Source organism: Carcharodon carcharias, chromosome 12 (assembly GCF_017639515.1).
Source record: "Carcharodon carcharias isolate sCarCar2 chromosome 12, sCarCar2.pri, whole genome shotgun sequence".
Lineage (NCBI taxonomy): Eukaryota > Metazoa > Chordata > Chondrichthyes > Lamniformes > Lamnidae > Carcharodon > Carcharodon carcharias.
In genome coordinates, this window is record NC_054478.1 from 90,187,266 (window position 1) to 90,201,036 (window position 13,771).

The 13,771-nt window shown below is 43.2% G+C and overlaps 1 protein-coding gene across 1 annotated transcript in view; it reads left to right on the forward strand.

The window, feature by feature from the left end:
- ppp1r1c (protein phosphatase 1, regulatory (inhibitor) subunit 1C) overlaps positions 1-13,771 on the forward strand; it is a 114,974-nt gene that overhangs the window by 35,385 nt on the left and 65,818 nt on the right. Inside the window, exon 4 of the mRNA XM_041201785.1 lies at positions 5,495-5,555. Within this exon, the coding sequence (XP_041057719.1) occupies positions 5,495-5,555 (61 nt within the window). The remainder of the gene's footprint in view (positions 1-5,494; positions 5,556-13,771) is intronic.

Sequence of the window (13,771 nt, forward strand, 5' to 3'; positions counted from 1 at the left end):
CTTGGCCAGGAACAAACAGAAGACCTTTTTTCCATCTTCTCTCCACATTATTGGGAAAGACTGCCATGGGTATCATGGACAGGAGGCAGGTTGGGAGCATTGCAAACAAGAAACAGGAGTTCCATAAAATATTTGACCATCTTACCCTCTTTTTATCTTCTCAATTAAATCTCTCCCTCACACACTGTGCATGATGAAGTGTCCTTGCTTTTACCCAACACACGTCTCTCTCTCTCAGTGCTTACCCCTGTAACTAACTGCTAATCTTTGTCTCTCTCTTCCATTTCCAAGTCCAGCAGAATTAGTGTCCACAGCTCATAGGAAGGGAAAGCCTTTGGAGTATGCACACTCTTTAACCAGCTCAGAATTGGCACCTGCATGATGTAGAAGGTAAAGTAGATGAGTCTGAACTGAGAGATTTACTGAGCATAAAAGAGGAGAAATATGAGGAATATGATGGTCCAGAAACCAGAATGCTGCAGAGCGAGCTTGCACGCAAAGTCTGCTGCAGAAGAGATGGGTGATGATTTCCAGGGCCCCCCATACAGAAGAGGACTGATGGCTCTGTATGACAAACCATGCAGTGCTTTTGCTGCTTGCCAGTGATCCTATGCAGAGCTGGGGAGCATGGAGGAGTCCAACTGCAACTTCTGTGTGGGGAGCATAGGGGTAACACAGTCAACCATGAAGTATGTGGTCTGCTCTATGAACACTGTCGCAGGGTCTACAGTGATAGAGGTGTTGATGATTGCTCTGGCAGATCAATGGAACCTCAGAGTGCTTCCTTATTGGCTGTACTCTAGCTTTCAGAGAAAGATGAAAACTTTTGAAAGCACCATCTCGTCTCTGGACTCTGTTTTTGTGCAGAGTAGTGTGAGTGCTGAGGTGCAGTCCAATGACAGTGGCATTGAGACCATGAGAGTGGCACACACTGCCCTCTTTCAGATGATAGTATATTCCCCTGATGCCCACTTTAGTGTTAGATGGCTAGCTGAGCCAGACTGCATTGGTTGTTGCTGAGATACTGTGTGCAGCTGGACTATGTATAGTCATAGCCCCTCGAGATTGCACACCACAGCTTTCTTAAGTGTCCTCAAATCTTGCACCTTCCATGCTGTTGTCACCAGAGAAGTGTCTCTTAGAAGTGTCAGAATTAGTAGTCAAGCACAAATACAGACCCTGGGGTTTGCACAACGTTGATTTTTAGTTTTCAAGTATCACTGTAAACAAATGTGAAATGAACCATTAAATGACCAGCTTACTGTTGTGCTACATTTCTTTTGCATGGATGTGGGGCTTTCTTCAGCTGGGTATAAAGGTTGATTGTGAAGGTTGGAGGGATTATTGGGGCATTGGAAGCAGGGAGAATTCAACAGAACCTCTTATAGATTAGTTGCTGATACAAAGCTGCCAGCAGTGCTGACCTCATTGTCCAAGGATGCCTGATTTCCTCAACTTGCTCCTCCATGTCTTCTTCACAATGTGGCTACAAGGGCTGTCCCATTTTCAGGGAAAAATTGTGAGGAATGAAGGAAAATGAGAATGATTCTGAAGACCCCCTCGGGCTGTTATTGAAGGGCCCTGGATTGCTGCATTGCTAAGCCTCTGTGCTCAGGCTCTTTACAAGAGTCACAGGTCAGGTGCTCATAGAACCTTGTCTCCAAGCATTTATCCTTTGATCGGGTGGGATGGGCAGAAGGAAAAGAAGATTGAGGGCTGGCAGAGGACAAGATCATCATGACAACCACCTAGAAATACTCCACAGACTTGCATTTTTCATTGCTTGTAGTCACATACCAGTTGCATTTCCTGTTTATCAATAATCTAAGGTGTTCACAAGGAGCTTGGGAACAATGTGTATAACCAATTATTCCCCGGACTTATAGGAAATTACACTTTCAGGGAATCCTAGAGCTTTCTCCTCTGGACTGGTTGCCTCCTTAGGGAAGTTGATGAAATTGTCCCCCTTGTTGGAGAGTGCATCCATTGCATGCAAAACAATGCAAATTGACTGACATTGCAAGTGTTATCTGCTGCAGCATTCAGTGACCCCATTGATTAGAAATTGAGGGCCATGTCTCATTAGCCAGAGGTAGTACTGTGCATGCCTTGCAAAAGATGATACAGCCTATTTGTTGAAGTGAAGGCTCCAGACATGCTGCTCCACACTCAAGTTGAGACAATAGGTATTGCTGGAGGCCTCTTGTGCCTGGCCTTTTTTCACCCTCTTGTGCCAGTTGCAGTTCTTTGTTGTCCTGTTCTCATCTTCTCCTCCTGCTGTAGCTCTAAAGATGGACACAGCAAAACATCCATTTTAAAAGCAACAAAGGACTGAAGCTGTAGAAAATCACTTTGCCCCATCAATATACAGCTAAAACAACTGCTCCAAGTCCGCTAACAGCCTAAAACAACCAGAATTTTAACTGTCTGCTGCTGAGGATCCCTTTAAATATCACCGAGACAGCCAGTTTGCTGACTGGCACCAAGAATCACTGGGCCAGGTTCGGAACCCTTGTACCCCACATTCCCACAATCTAATTTTGTGAAAGGCGAAGGACCTTTGGTTACATATTTCAGTTGGCTCACCGCCCTGTTCAGGAGGTTGACCAAGATAGTTTAAAGCCGTCTGAATCAATATGTGAATGCCAAACTGCAAAGGAATTCTGTAACAAAAACAGAATTACCTGGAAAAACTCAGCAGGTCTGGCAGCATCGGCGGAGAAGAAAAGAGTTGACGTTTCGAGTCCCCATGAGCCTTCGACAGAACTTGAGTTCAAGTCCAAGAAAGAGTTGAAATATAAGCTGGTTTAAAGTGTGTGTGTGGGGGGGCGGAGAGATAGAGAGACAGAGAGGTGGGGGTGGGGGGGGGTGTGGTTGTAGGGACAAACAAGCAGTGATAGAAGCAGATCATCAAAAGATGCCAACGACAATAGTACAATAGAACACATAGGTGTTAAAGTTAGAGTTGGTGATATTATCTAAACGAATGTGCTAATTAAGAATGGATGGTAGGGCACTCAAGGTATAACTCTAGTGGGGTTTTTTTTTTATTTTTTTATAATGGAAATAGGTGGGAAAAGGAAAATCTTTATAATTTATTGGAAAAAAAAGGGAAGGGGGAAACAGAAAGGGGGTGGGGATGGGGGAGGGAGCTCACGACCTAAAGTTGTTGAATTCAATATTCAGTCCGGATGGCTGTAAAGTGCCTAGTCGGAAGATGAGATGTTGTTCCTCCAGTTTGCGTTGGGCTTCACTGGAACAATGCAGCAAGCCAAGGACAGACATGTGGGCAAGAGAGCAGGGTGGAGTGTTAAAATGGCAAGCGACAGGGAGGTTTGGGTCATTCTTGCGGACAGACCGCAGGTGTTCTGCAAAGCGGTCGCCCAGTTTACGTTTGGTCTCTCCAATGTATAGGAGACCACATTGGGAGCAACAAATGCAGTAGACTAAGTTGGGGGAAATGCAAGTGAAATGCTGCTTCACTTGAAAGGAGTGTTTGGGTCCTTGGACGGTGAGGAGAGAGGAAGTGAAGGGGCAGGTGTTGCATCTTTTGTGTGGGCATGGGGTGGTGCCATAGGAGGGGGTTGAGGAGTAGGGGGTGATGGAGGAGTGGACCAGGGTGTCCCGGAGGGAGCGATCCCTACGGAATGCCAATAAGGGGGGGGTGAAAGGAAGATGTGTTTGGTGGTGGCATCATGCTGGAGTTGGCGGAAATGGCGGAGGATGATCCTTTGAATGCGGAGGCTGGTGGGGTGATAAGTGAGGACAAGGGGGACCCTATCATGTTTCTGGGAGGGAGGAGAAGGCGTGAGGGTGGATGCATTGGAGATGGGCCGGACACGGTTGAGGGCCCTGTCAACGACCGTGGGTGGAAAACCTCGGTTAAGGAAGAAGGAGGACATGTCAGAGGAACTGTTTTTGAATGTAGCATCATTGGAACAGATGCGACGGAGGCAAAGGAACTGAGAGAATGGGATGGAGTCCTTACAGGAAGCGGGGTGTGAGGAGCTGTAGTCGAGATAGCTGTGGGAGTCGGTGGGTTTGTAATGGATATTGGTGGACAGTCTATCACCAGAGATTGAGACAGAGAGGTCAAGGAAGGGAAGGGAAGTGTCAGAGATGGACCACGTGAAAATGATGGAGGGGTGGAGATTGGAAGCAAAATTAATAAATTTTTCCAAGTCCTGACGAGAGCATGAAGCGGCACCGAAGTAATCATTGATGTACCGGAGAAAGAGTTGTGGAAGGGGGCCGGAGTAGGACTGCAACAAGGAATGTTCCACATACCCCATAAAGAGATAGGCATAGCTGGGGCCCATGCGGGTACCCATAGCCACACCTTTTATTTGGAGGAAGTGAGAGGAGTTGAAGGAGAAATTGTTCAGCATGAGAACAAGTTCAGCCAGACGGAGGAGAGTAGTGGTGGATGGGGATTGTTCGGGCCTCTGTTCGAGGAAGAAGCTAAGGGCCCTAAGACCATCCTGGTGGGGGATGTAGGTGTAGAGGGATTGGATGTCCATGGTGAAGAGGAAGCGGTTGGGGCCAGGGAACTGGAAATTGTTGATGTGACGTAAGGTGTCAGAGGAATCACGGATGTAGGTGGGAAGGGACTGGACAAAGGGAGAGAGAAGGGAGTCAAGATATCGAGAAATGAGTTCTGTGGGGCAGGAGCAAGCTGAGACGATCGGTCTACCAGGGCAGTTCTGTTTGTGGATTTTGGGTAGGAGATAGAAGCGGGCCGTCCGAGGTTGGGCGACTATCAGGTTGGAAGCTGTGGGAGGGAGGTCCCCAGAGGAGATGAGGTCAGTGACAGTCCTGGAAACAATGGCTTGATGTTCAGTGGTGGGGTCATGGTCCATGGAGAGGTAAGAGGAATTCTGTATTGGGTGGGGGATGTTGCTGCCCCAAATTGGTCCCCACTACACTTATTAGTCCTGATCTATCCCAATTTCTCCCCCCGCCAACTCATGGTTCCAAATCTAGACTCAGAAATAAAGGATTATGTAATACCAATTTGCTTTCTACCATGTAACAGTAGCTAAAATATTGATTCCACATGGGTAACCATTGTGCTGAGCTGTATTAATTCTGGGAACTTCAGTGAAAATTTGAGAGCAGGGTTCTAATTTGATTGTTACCTTGAAACATTAACTTGATTTCTTGGAAGAGTTTATGCACTAAATCTATTTTTTTCATTTTAGAAGATGAGGAGAAGGTTCAGGTTACTGACATGGCCACAAATAATGCACAGAATGTTTTTAAAAGAACCACTAAGGTGGAATATTTGTTGCTTCTGCTCATGAGCATAGTTTACCAAATTAACCACCCCCCTGCAATTTTGAACAGTTCATAATTTTTAAAAAAATGTTTATCATTATGCTAATACATTTCATCAAATTCTAAAACTTCATTCAATGTGTTCCTCAGGAATTGTTTGGGAAATCCATGTAATCTCATCGATTTGATGCTATAGATGATTTTTTTTTATTCCTAGAATGCTGAGATGTCACCTCAACAGAGAAAGAAGAGTGTATACACACCTCCAACTATGAAAGGTACTGTTCAGGTACTGTTCCAAATTCTGCTTGTGCATGTGTACTGTCCATTGCTAAAGCTGACTGGAGCCTTTCTGACCTAGCTTGCTTCAGCAAATATTTCCATTATGAACTGTGTTGAACCCCAGTTCTCATCCAAAGAATGCAATGGATAAATTAAATGATTTGCACAAATTGATAATAGGTGATCCATCAACCTATTTGTTTTACACAGCAGTGAATCAATTTATAATGGTGGCTTTGCCATTATTTTTGTCACTTTAACCTGGAATCAAAAGGAGATTTAAATTAATTCTAATTCTGACTGACTTAAAATCCTTATCTTACTTGATTCCTTGCAGAAAGCACGACAGAGGTTAAAAGGCCTAGAGATAATTTGGTTTTTCCATATTCAGTGCTTTCTGATTTAGAATGGAAAGGTTAAATTAGAATGAATATTGAAGATGCCTTCTGATACCATAATTTTAAGTGTATAATTATTTCCTAACCTGCAGTCACACAGCCCTGCACATGTTCACAAGCCTCACCCATAATGGCCATCATAGGCTTCATTTCACTCATTTCAACAACACATTCACAACAAGGGATATAGAACTAGTCAGGTTAAAGAGAAAACAGTTCTTTTTTGGGTGGGAGGGCGTGGTTGCGAACCACATTTGGATAATGTTATGGATATGAGGGGGTTTAATTTTAACAGCCCTGATTTCTCCTCTCACTGTCCATAAGCAGAAAGATGTTTTGATCTTGAGTTCCCTCTTTTTAAATGGTGGCGCATTTCCCAACATCTCAGTTTTGGTGTGATCCAATTTCTATTAATAACCTCAGCAAACTTGAGATAGGGTAAACTCAGAGGGGTAGTATATTCACACACACTCAAACACATAGGGAGGGGAGTCACTACGTAGTCCCCAGTGCATTCATGCAATAAAAGAAGGATAGAGAAAGAAAGAGTTACAGGCAAAGACCACAGAACAAAGAATTATTGTTTCATGTGAGTTCAGAGTCCAGAATTAAAGTTCTATGGTGTATTCCTTCATAGAGGTTAGCAGGTTGAAGACTGATGTTGGATATTTTACTTTTCCAGTAAAAATGACTTCCACAATGAGATAGGCATGCAGAGATGAATTAGTCTTGTAGGCGCTGCTGCAGAAGTTCAGAAGTTCCAGTAGAAACAGTGTAGATGGGGGCCAAGCATTCACATGGACCGAGCTCTTGTTCTGAACTGTTGCTTGCTAGATGGAAGATTGCAGACTGATTGGCAGGACAGCAAGACAGTGTTACAGATTCCTCCGGCTAGGGGGGCCATGACACACAACTCCCAACTGTCCACTTGGGCTTTGACAAAGAATGTGTATTCCTTTGTCTGGATTCTTGAGATTGTTAATGTTTTAATCATTAAGAGTTTGAATGGAACAGTACAGGGTCTTTTGTCCTAGCAGGCTGGTAGTCTCCACTGGCCAGACCTAGCTTAGGAAATATAGATGGCCTTTATATAATTCCCTTTGAATTTATCTCTGCAGCCACAAGGGTCATTAGCGTCTCTTCAGAGATAACGAGGTATCAGCTTCTTGGATATCGCCAGAAAATTCCTTTTGTTCAGGGTTACAGGCAGTCATAGCGACAACATTTTAAAGTCCTTGTCCAGTTTTAAAAATTTTAGGAAGTAGCCATGTTGATATGATATATATTTCATAAAAATATAGTGCAAAGTCTTAGCTCCATGACAATAATAAAGCCAAAATTATTTACAATACAATCAGGGTATCACTCAATGGTTTTCTTAACAGGTGTTTTTACCAATGCAAGATAAATTTAAAAGATTTGAATGCATTCCTTACTTTATAATCACTGCCATTCCAGATTACTATGGTTATTATCACATAAATAATTATCAATAAAATAAATTGTAAAAGCTAATGCAGACTTTTAATGAAGTTTAGTACAGGCTTTGAATGAAACACAAAATGAAAAAATAGTTGTTTAATTACTTCATTACCAACTGGACTGAATTCCATTTAAAAATGCAAGGAGTCTAATTTAAAATTCCTGATATAAGTAAACCTTTACGGAGTTCATTTTTATTAATGATTTTAATATTAGCACAGGTAATGTTATTGTCACATTCCTTCACATATATATTTCCAATATACAATTTGACCCTAGTGTGATGATGTTATAGGCTGACCTTGTCTAAACAGTTACCTCATGATAAATTGCAATTGTTAATTTGAACTATTCTGAGCCTTAAATCCCATAAGTCAGTGGCTGGAACCTACCAATTCCAACAGTGGTGAATGTTGAGATGTTTGCCGCTATTGCGCATCAGGGCCCTTCGGAGGTCCTGACCCATGCACATGCGCCATAATTATCCAGGAAGTTTAAACTTGCGATGGGCAAATTTGTGCTGCCTGGGCTCCTCCAAACATTTTTCCGACACTACCTCAGTGTGAGAAACTTGGGTCTGTTGCGCGATACATACCCAGATACAGCAGAGCTCACTCCACCAGCCTCCCAACCACCCCCATGCACCTCACCACCTCTCCATCCCATGCACCCCCCCCAACTTCCCCGACTACCCTCTCCCCGACCTCACCACACACACTCTACCCATCCCCTACCTATTCCCAAGTACCGTCATGCCCCAATTACAACCCAACTCGACCACCCACCCCACCCAACTAACCCGTCCCCACTGCCAATGAACTGTCTGCTGGCCCTCTTTGCCATTGCTCTCTGTGAATGGCTGCACTGAATCATCGGTGCTGCAGCCAGAATAGGAAGACTTAGCTGCAAGGAAGACAAAGGATTGGGCTGTAATTATCTTCACAGTCATCAGCAATATCCCCAGCATTGCCACCGACCAGAGGATCTGGGCCAGTTTTTTCCAGTAGAAATTGCTGACAAGCACAGGTGTGGCTATGGAGGCACCATATTGACCACATGCATGATTTTTTATAAAAATGCATGACGTACATTCAGACAGTGCAAATAAATATGCTTCATATGTATATATTTACTTACGTTCAGTAACCCAGGAACTAAAGCATTCCGAAAGCTCAAAAACATTGCACATTCTGTTATTCAGCTCACCACTTTACCAACAAATATACGGAAGGTTAAGCACGTGTATGTGATATGAATATGATTATTGAGATTGCATACCAATGACAGTCTATTACTCATTTATATTTATTAATTGAATGTGATTATCCTCATCTGGATTTCCTATTACTTGGCTAGTGTCTATTGTATTGGACAAATCTGGTGAGTTACTTTTTACATTGAAGATCGATAATATCCTTGTTTTTCAATTAGTTCTATGTTCCAAGAAGAGCACAAGTATAAGAATCATTGGGGATGAATTTCAGCAGGGATTCTCATGTTAAACCACTGCAGTTTTAGTGCAATAGCTGCGGAAATCCTGTATAAGTGTTGTGAATGGTATTTATGGCCAGGATTTTATGGCCCCGCTGTTGTGTGTCTTTCCCCGGCGAGCTATTTAAATCTCCGTTCAGTTTGGTGGGACCAAAATATCCTGCTGGGCGGGAGGGGCTGTAATATCCTCGCCTATGTCTTTTTTCGAGGCTTTTGAGCTATTACTGTCCAAGTCGCGGTAGAGGAAGGGAAGAACCTGCATTGAAATTCATCCCCGTAGTTGACAGTTGCCTAAATCCAAACCGTTATGACTACATAACCTTTGACCTAGGTCTCCCCAAGTTGGTGGTCTGGTGGTGGAGTAACATTTTGTTTGCTCCTAGCCAGTAGTCAAAGCTGACACAACGTGGGTAATTTTAACTTTTGGAGATAGTGTAACAATAATGATACTGAACTGACCACCTGTTAAGCACCTCTCATGATTTTAGATTCCGTTAACATCAATAAAGAGGAATATGGGGGCAGGTGTATAATAGGCAGCTGATCAGATATTGTCATATTTATACTCAAGGCAAAATTCGAAATGACCCCCAATGCCCCAGAATTCGGTCTACCTCGTGAGAAGTTGAAACCATCAAATATCTTTGTGTCACTCTGCTGCTCCATTTGACAGTTAGCAAAATCTCCACATTAGTGAAAGGAAGTCCACTGATTGGAATTAGGATTGAAAACTTCTGAATGAATGTAGAAAGGGAAGAGGAAGAGGAAGAGTCCAAGCATTCTTGTTCCTAAAGCTGCCAAATGCAGCAAATCATACAATATTCTAAAAATATATATGACCAAACTAACCAGTGTAATCTAACAAGAAACAATCATGTATTTTCTTTGTCTAATCAAAGAAACGTCAATAACAATTTCTAGACAATGAATATGGCTGCAAGAGAAACCTTTAAAATCTGTATAAAACAGCTATAAAACACTACAACAATGTTTAGGCTTTGTTTGCCCTATCTGACAAATGTTCTGGGCAGTGTAGCAGACACATGGGTTTCCCCAATGCCCAATTTTTATAGAACTGTATCAGGAGTCTTAAGTTGTTTCCAAGTTCACTATCCAGTCTGTGACAGCTGATCCTAGTCTGGGATCATTCATTGCTGCAGGTTTCCCAAGGTTAGCGAGGTGGGGTGGGAGGGGAAGGATTACCCTGGGTTCCTGCTCCTGGGTGTTATTCACCAAAAAGTACGTACGCACAGAAATCAGGTGAAGACTGGACTAGATTGTGATGACTTCATGGCCACAAACTCTGTCAATATTCAAATATCAAGACAATGGTCACATGTGTGATGTATTGTTAAATTGAAGATGCCAGAGGGTGCCTGGTGTATGAATCAGCAAGCAAGAGGAGAATACCTCCCTCAAAAAGACAATGGGCTGGATTTTATGGGCTATTTGATCCCTGCAGTTTCCCCCTGGTAACTCCTCCCTTCCCTAGCTGAAAAGTCGGGGGAGAGCCCACACACCCAGCAGAAGAACGGCTATCCCACTGCCACTGGGTTTTAATAGATTGCAGATGGGATTTCCACCCCTCAGGAGCAGGAAGCTCCGCCTCAGAATGCTTCCAGCCCAATCAGACTATGGCAGCTTTTCAGCACCGACTGTGCCACTGCTGGTACTGCACTCGTGGCTTGAGGAGGAATTCAGCACTAGCTCAGAACTTGATAGTATTTGTGGGGTCTTGCTGGCAGGCCCCAGCAAGGGGAGTGGGGCCATTGTTTGAGAGGCCATGCCGGGGAGGGGAATCTTCAGGGGGGCTAACAACTTGGGGCGGGGTCTCTGATGGACCTAGGGGGTTCAGAGATACCTGCTGGCCTGGCTGCTCAGTGTGGGCCTCTTCCATTGCCGGTTAAACCCCAGCAGTAGCAGGGTGAGGCCCTTAAGTGGGCAATAACAGCCACTTGAGGGCCCTTATTGACCCATTGGTGGGCAGGACACCTGACACAAACCCTTCCACTGGTAAAATTGAAGTGGGGGCTGGGGCGGGCAGGTAGGATGTCTGGCAGGCCGTCCTTTGGATTTTACATGCCCCCGACCCCCACCTTTAAACCCACCAACGGGGTGTGTAAATCCAACCCAATGATTGATGGATCTGTGTGATTTCCTAACATTTTCAAATATCCTTGACACAGTGTAATCATATTTGAATAATGGTTAAATGGATAAGATTTCTGTGATAGGTATTCTTGTTACTGATTCATATTTTTCATTTTTTACAGTTTTTGCTTAATAGCATTCATTAGGTGATGTTCAGCATTATAATGTTAAAACATATTTCTATACTTGTACTTGCTTTTAGCTCTAAAATATTCTTGTAATGGCATTAATGGGAAAGATAGCTTTCACTGTAATGAGAGACTTTGCACTGCGTATGTGCAAATGTGATTCAATGTACAAAGGGATTGATGAAGCAATGAATGTTTCCAAAAGAGAAAATCAAGGGATATGGTGAGAAGATATGTGGAGGTGAGATCAAAGAGAAAGATTTGCAGGGCCTAATTAACTTGTTGTGTTTTGGAAATGTATGTCCTTGTATTTCTAAGCAATTACTGCAAAAGGATATCAGTCCTGAAGTAGCATTAACATATTGTTAAGAAATTACAGATTACAGCCTAGTGGAATCACAGCTGAGCTGTCACACATCAAAGATATTCAGATATTTGGGGCTGAGCTTTCCCCCTGACGGGGGGCGGGGGGGTTGTGCAGGGATGGGTGGGAGTGAGCGCGAACTCAATTGGTGCCCCAATCGGGTCCACGCCGCCATTTTATGTAGGTGGGCCAATTCAGGCCCGCCCGGCGTGACGCTCGCCTGGATGCACTGAGCATTCCTTGTGCAGATGTGGGTGGTGGGCGGAATTCCCTGAGTCGGGGCCTGTGCTCTTTCGCGCACGTGCACGAAAGAGCGCAGGAATCTCCCTAAGGCACAGAGGGAGATCAGTTTAAGGTTTTAAAATTTAAATAAAGGGAAGAAAAACTTTTAAAACATGTCCCGTCATATAACAGTGTCAGATGAGCTCAGACATGTGAATGAGTTTTTAAAATAATTTTTATTGAATTTGAAAACACCTTCATGAAACCTCATCCTGCCCATGGATGAGGTTTTATGAAAAATGCGAAGGCTGTCTGGGCTCTTCGCCTGCCCACCAACCTTAAGGCTGGATGGGCAGCTCATTTAACTGTTTTAATTAGTTTTTAACAAGCCTTAATCGGCCTTCGACAGTTCGGCTGCACACCTGCCGAACTGAAAATCTAAATGACACGCGGTGATGTCGGAATGCCAGCCTGACGTCACCGCATGTCATTTTATGCGTTGGCAAGCAGGCCCCACCCCTGCTCGCCGACCGGAAAATGCTGCCCTTGGACTTAGCAGTTTACTCATACAAAGATATTTTACTAATGCGATATTAGGAAATAAAAGGAAAATGAGATGCACATTGTGCATTATAACAACATTCCACTGATATATGACATTAAAACTGAATGATACAGTTTAACTAATCATGCAAGTAAGAAAACAGATGAATCAGCAAAGTTAAGGCAATCTCTTCAGGAAGCAGCTGTGTTGCAAATGGCCATACATTTTTGGGCACTTACCACTAATGTAATCAATGAAGCAACCATGGCTATAGTGTTTCCCTTTTGCATTGTGCACTTTCAGATCATCTAATGGAATCAAATAGATTTGCTTTGTCTGCTCAAAGTGAAATACAATCAAAATGATCTACTTCAGCTCTGAGTGTAGAAACCCCAACATCAAGATATTTGAAATGAATAATGCACAGTTGATATAAAAAGAAATTTGTTTTGATATAATACCTAATTTCAGGGCACTTCACACAATCAGTTAAACACAGGGATATCCAAATTATAGTTCACGGGTCACATAGTCTTATATTTGTTACTTTCATGTTTGCATTTTGGGGGCTGGAAGTTGTTCACTGTTCAATAAATAGGACATCAAGATTTTAATTTTACATTTGTTGATGGTATATGGATGATACGGGCAAAGCTACATTTTTATTGTCTACTCCGACATAACCTGGAGTTGACCCAACAATAATGAAGGAATGCAGTATGTGTCCGAGCCATAATGATGTGTGATATTGCTCTTGTTCTTTCTGGTGATAAAGGTAATGGGATGGGAGGTACTGTTAAACTAATCTTGGAGAATTGCTGCAGAGTGTCCTGCAGGTATTATATTCTGCAGCGACAGCAGCGGGGGCACATATTGAATCTTGTGGCTGGGTTGATGATCAAGCAAATTGATCTATTTGAAATTCATCACATTCCTGACTTGAGTCTTGTAGAAACTTTGAGAGGTCCAGAGGTTACCTACTTATCACTTCTGGCCAGGTCTTGTAACCATATTGTTGATATCAGTGGTCAATGATGACCCTTGGAATGTCGCTGATAGGGTCTCAGTGATGGTTACATCATTGAAGGTCAGGAGAGTTTGAGCCTTTTCTTGTTGGAGATAATCATTACCTGATATGGTATAAATATTGCTTGTCACTTTCCATCCATAGCCTGGATGACATTTAGGTATTGCTGTATGCTGTCAGGTATGCTTCATTCTCTGTGGATGAAGATGAACATTGTGGACTTATCAGAGATCAATACCATTTCTGATGTTATGATGAATGAAAGAGTACTGATGAAGCAACTGAAGATGGTTAGTTGAAGAACATTTTTTTTAGTCACTCATGGACTATGGGTATCCCTGGCAAAGTTGGCATTTATTGCCCATCCCTAATTAACCTTGAGAAGATGGTGGTGGGCCTTTTTCT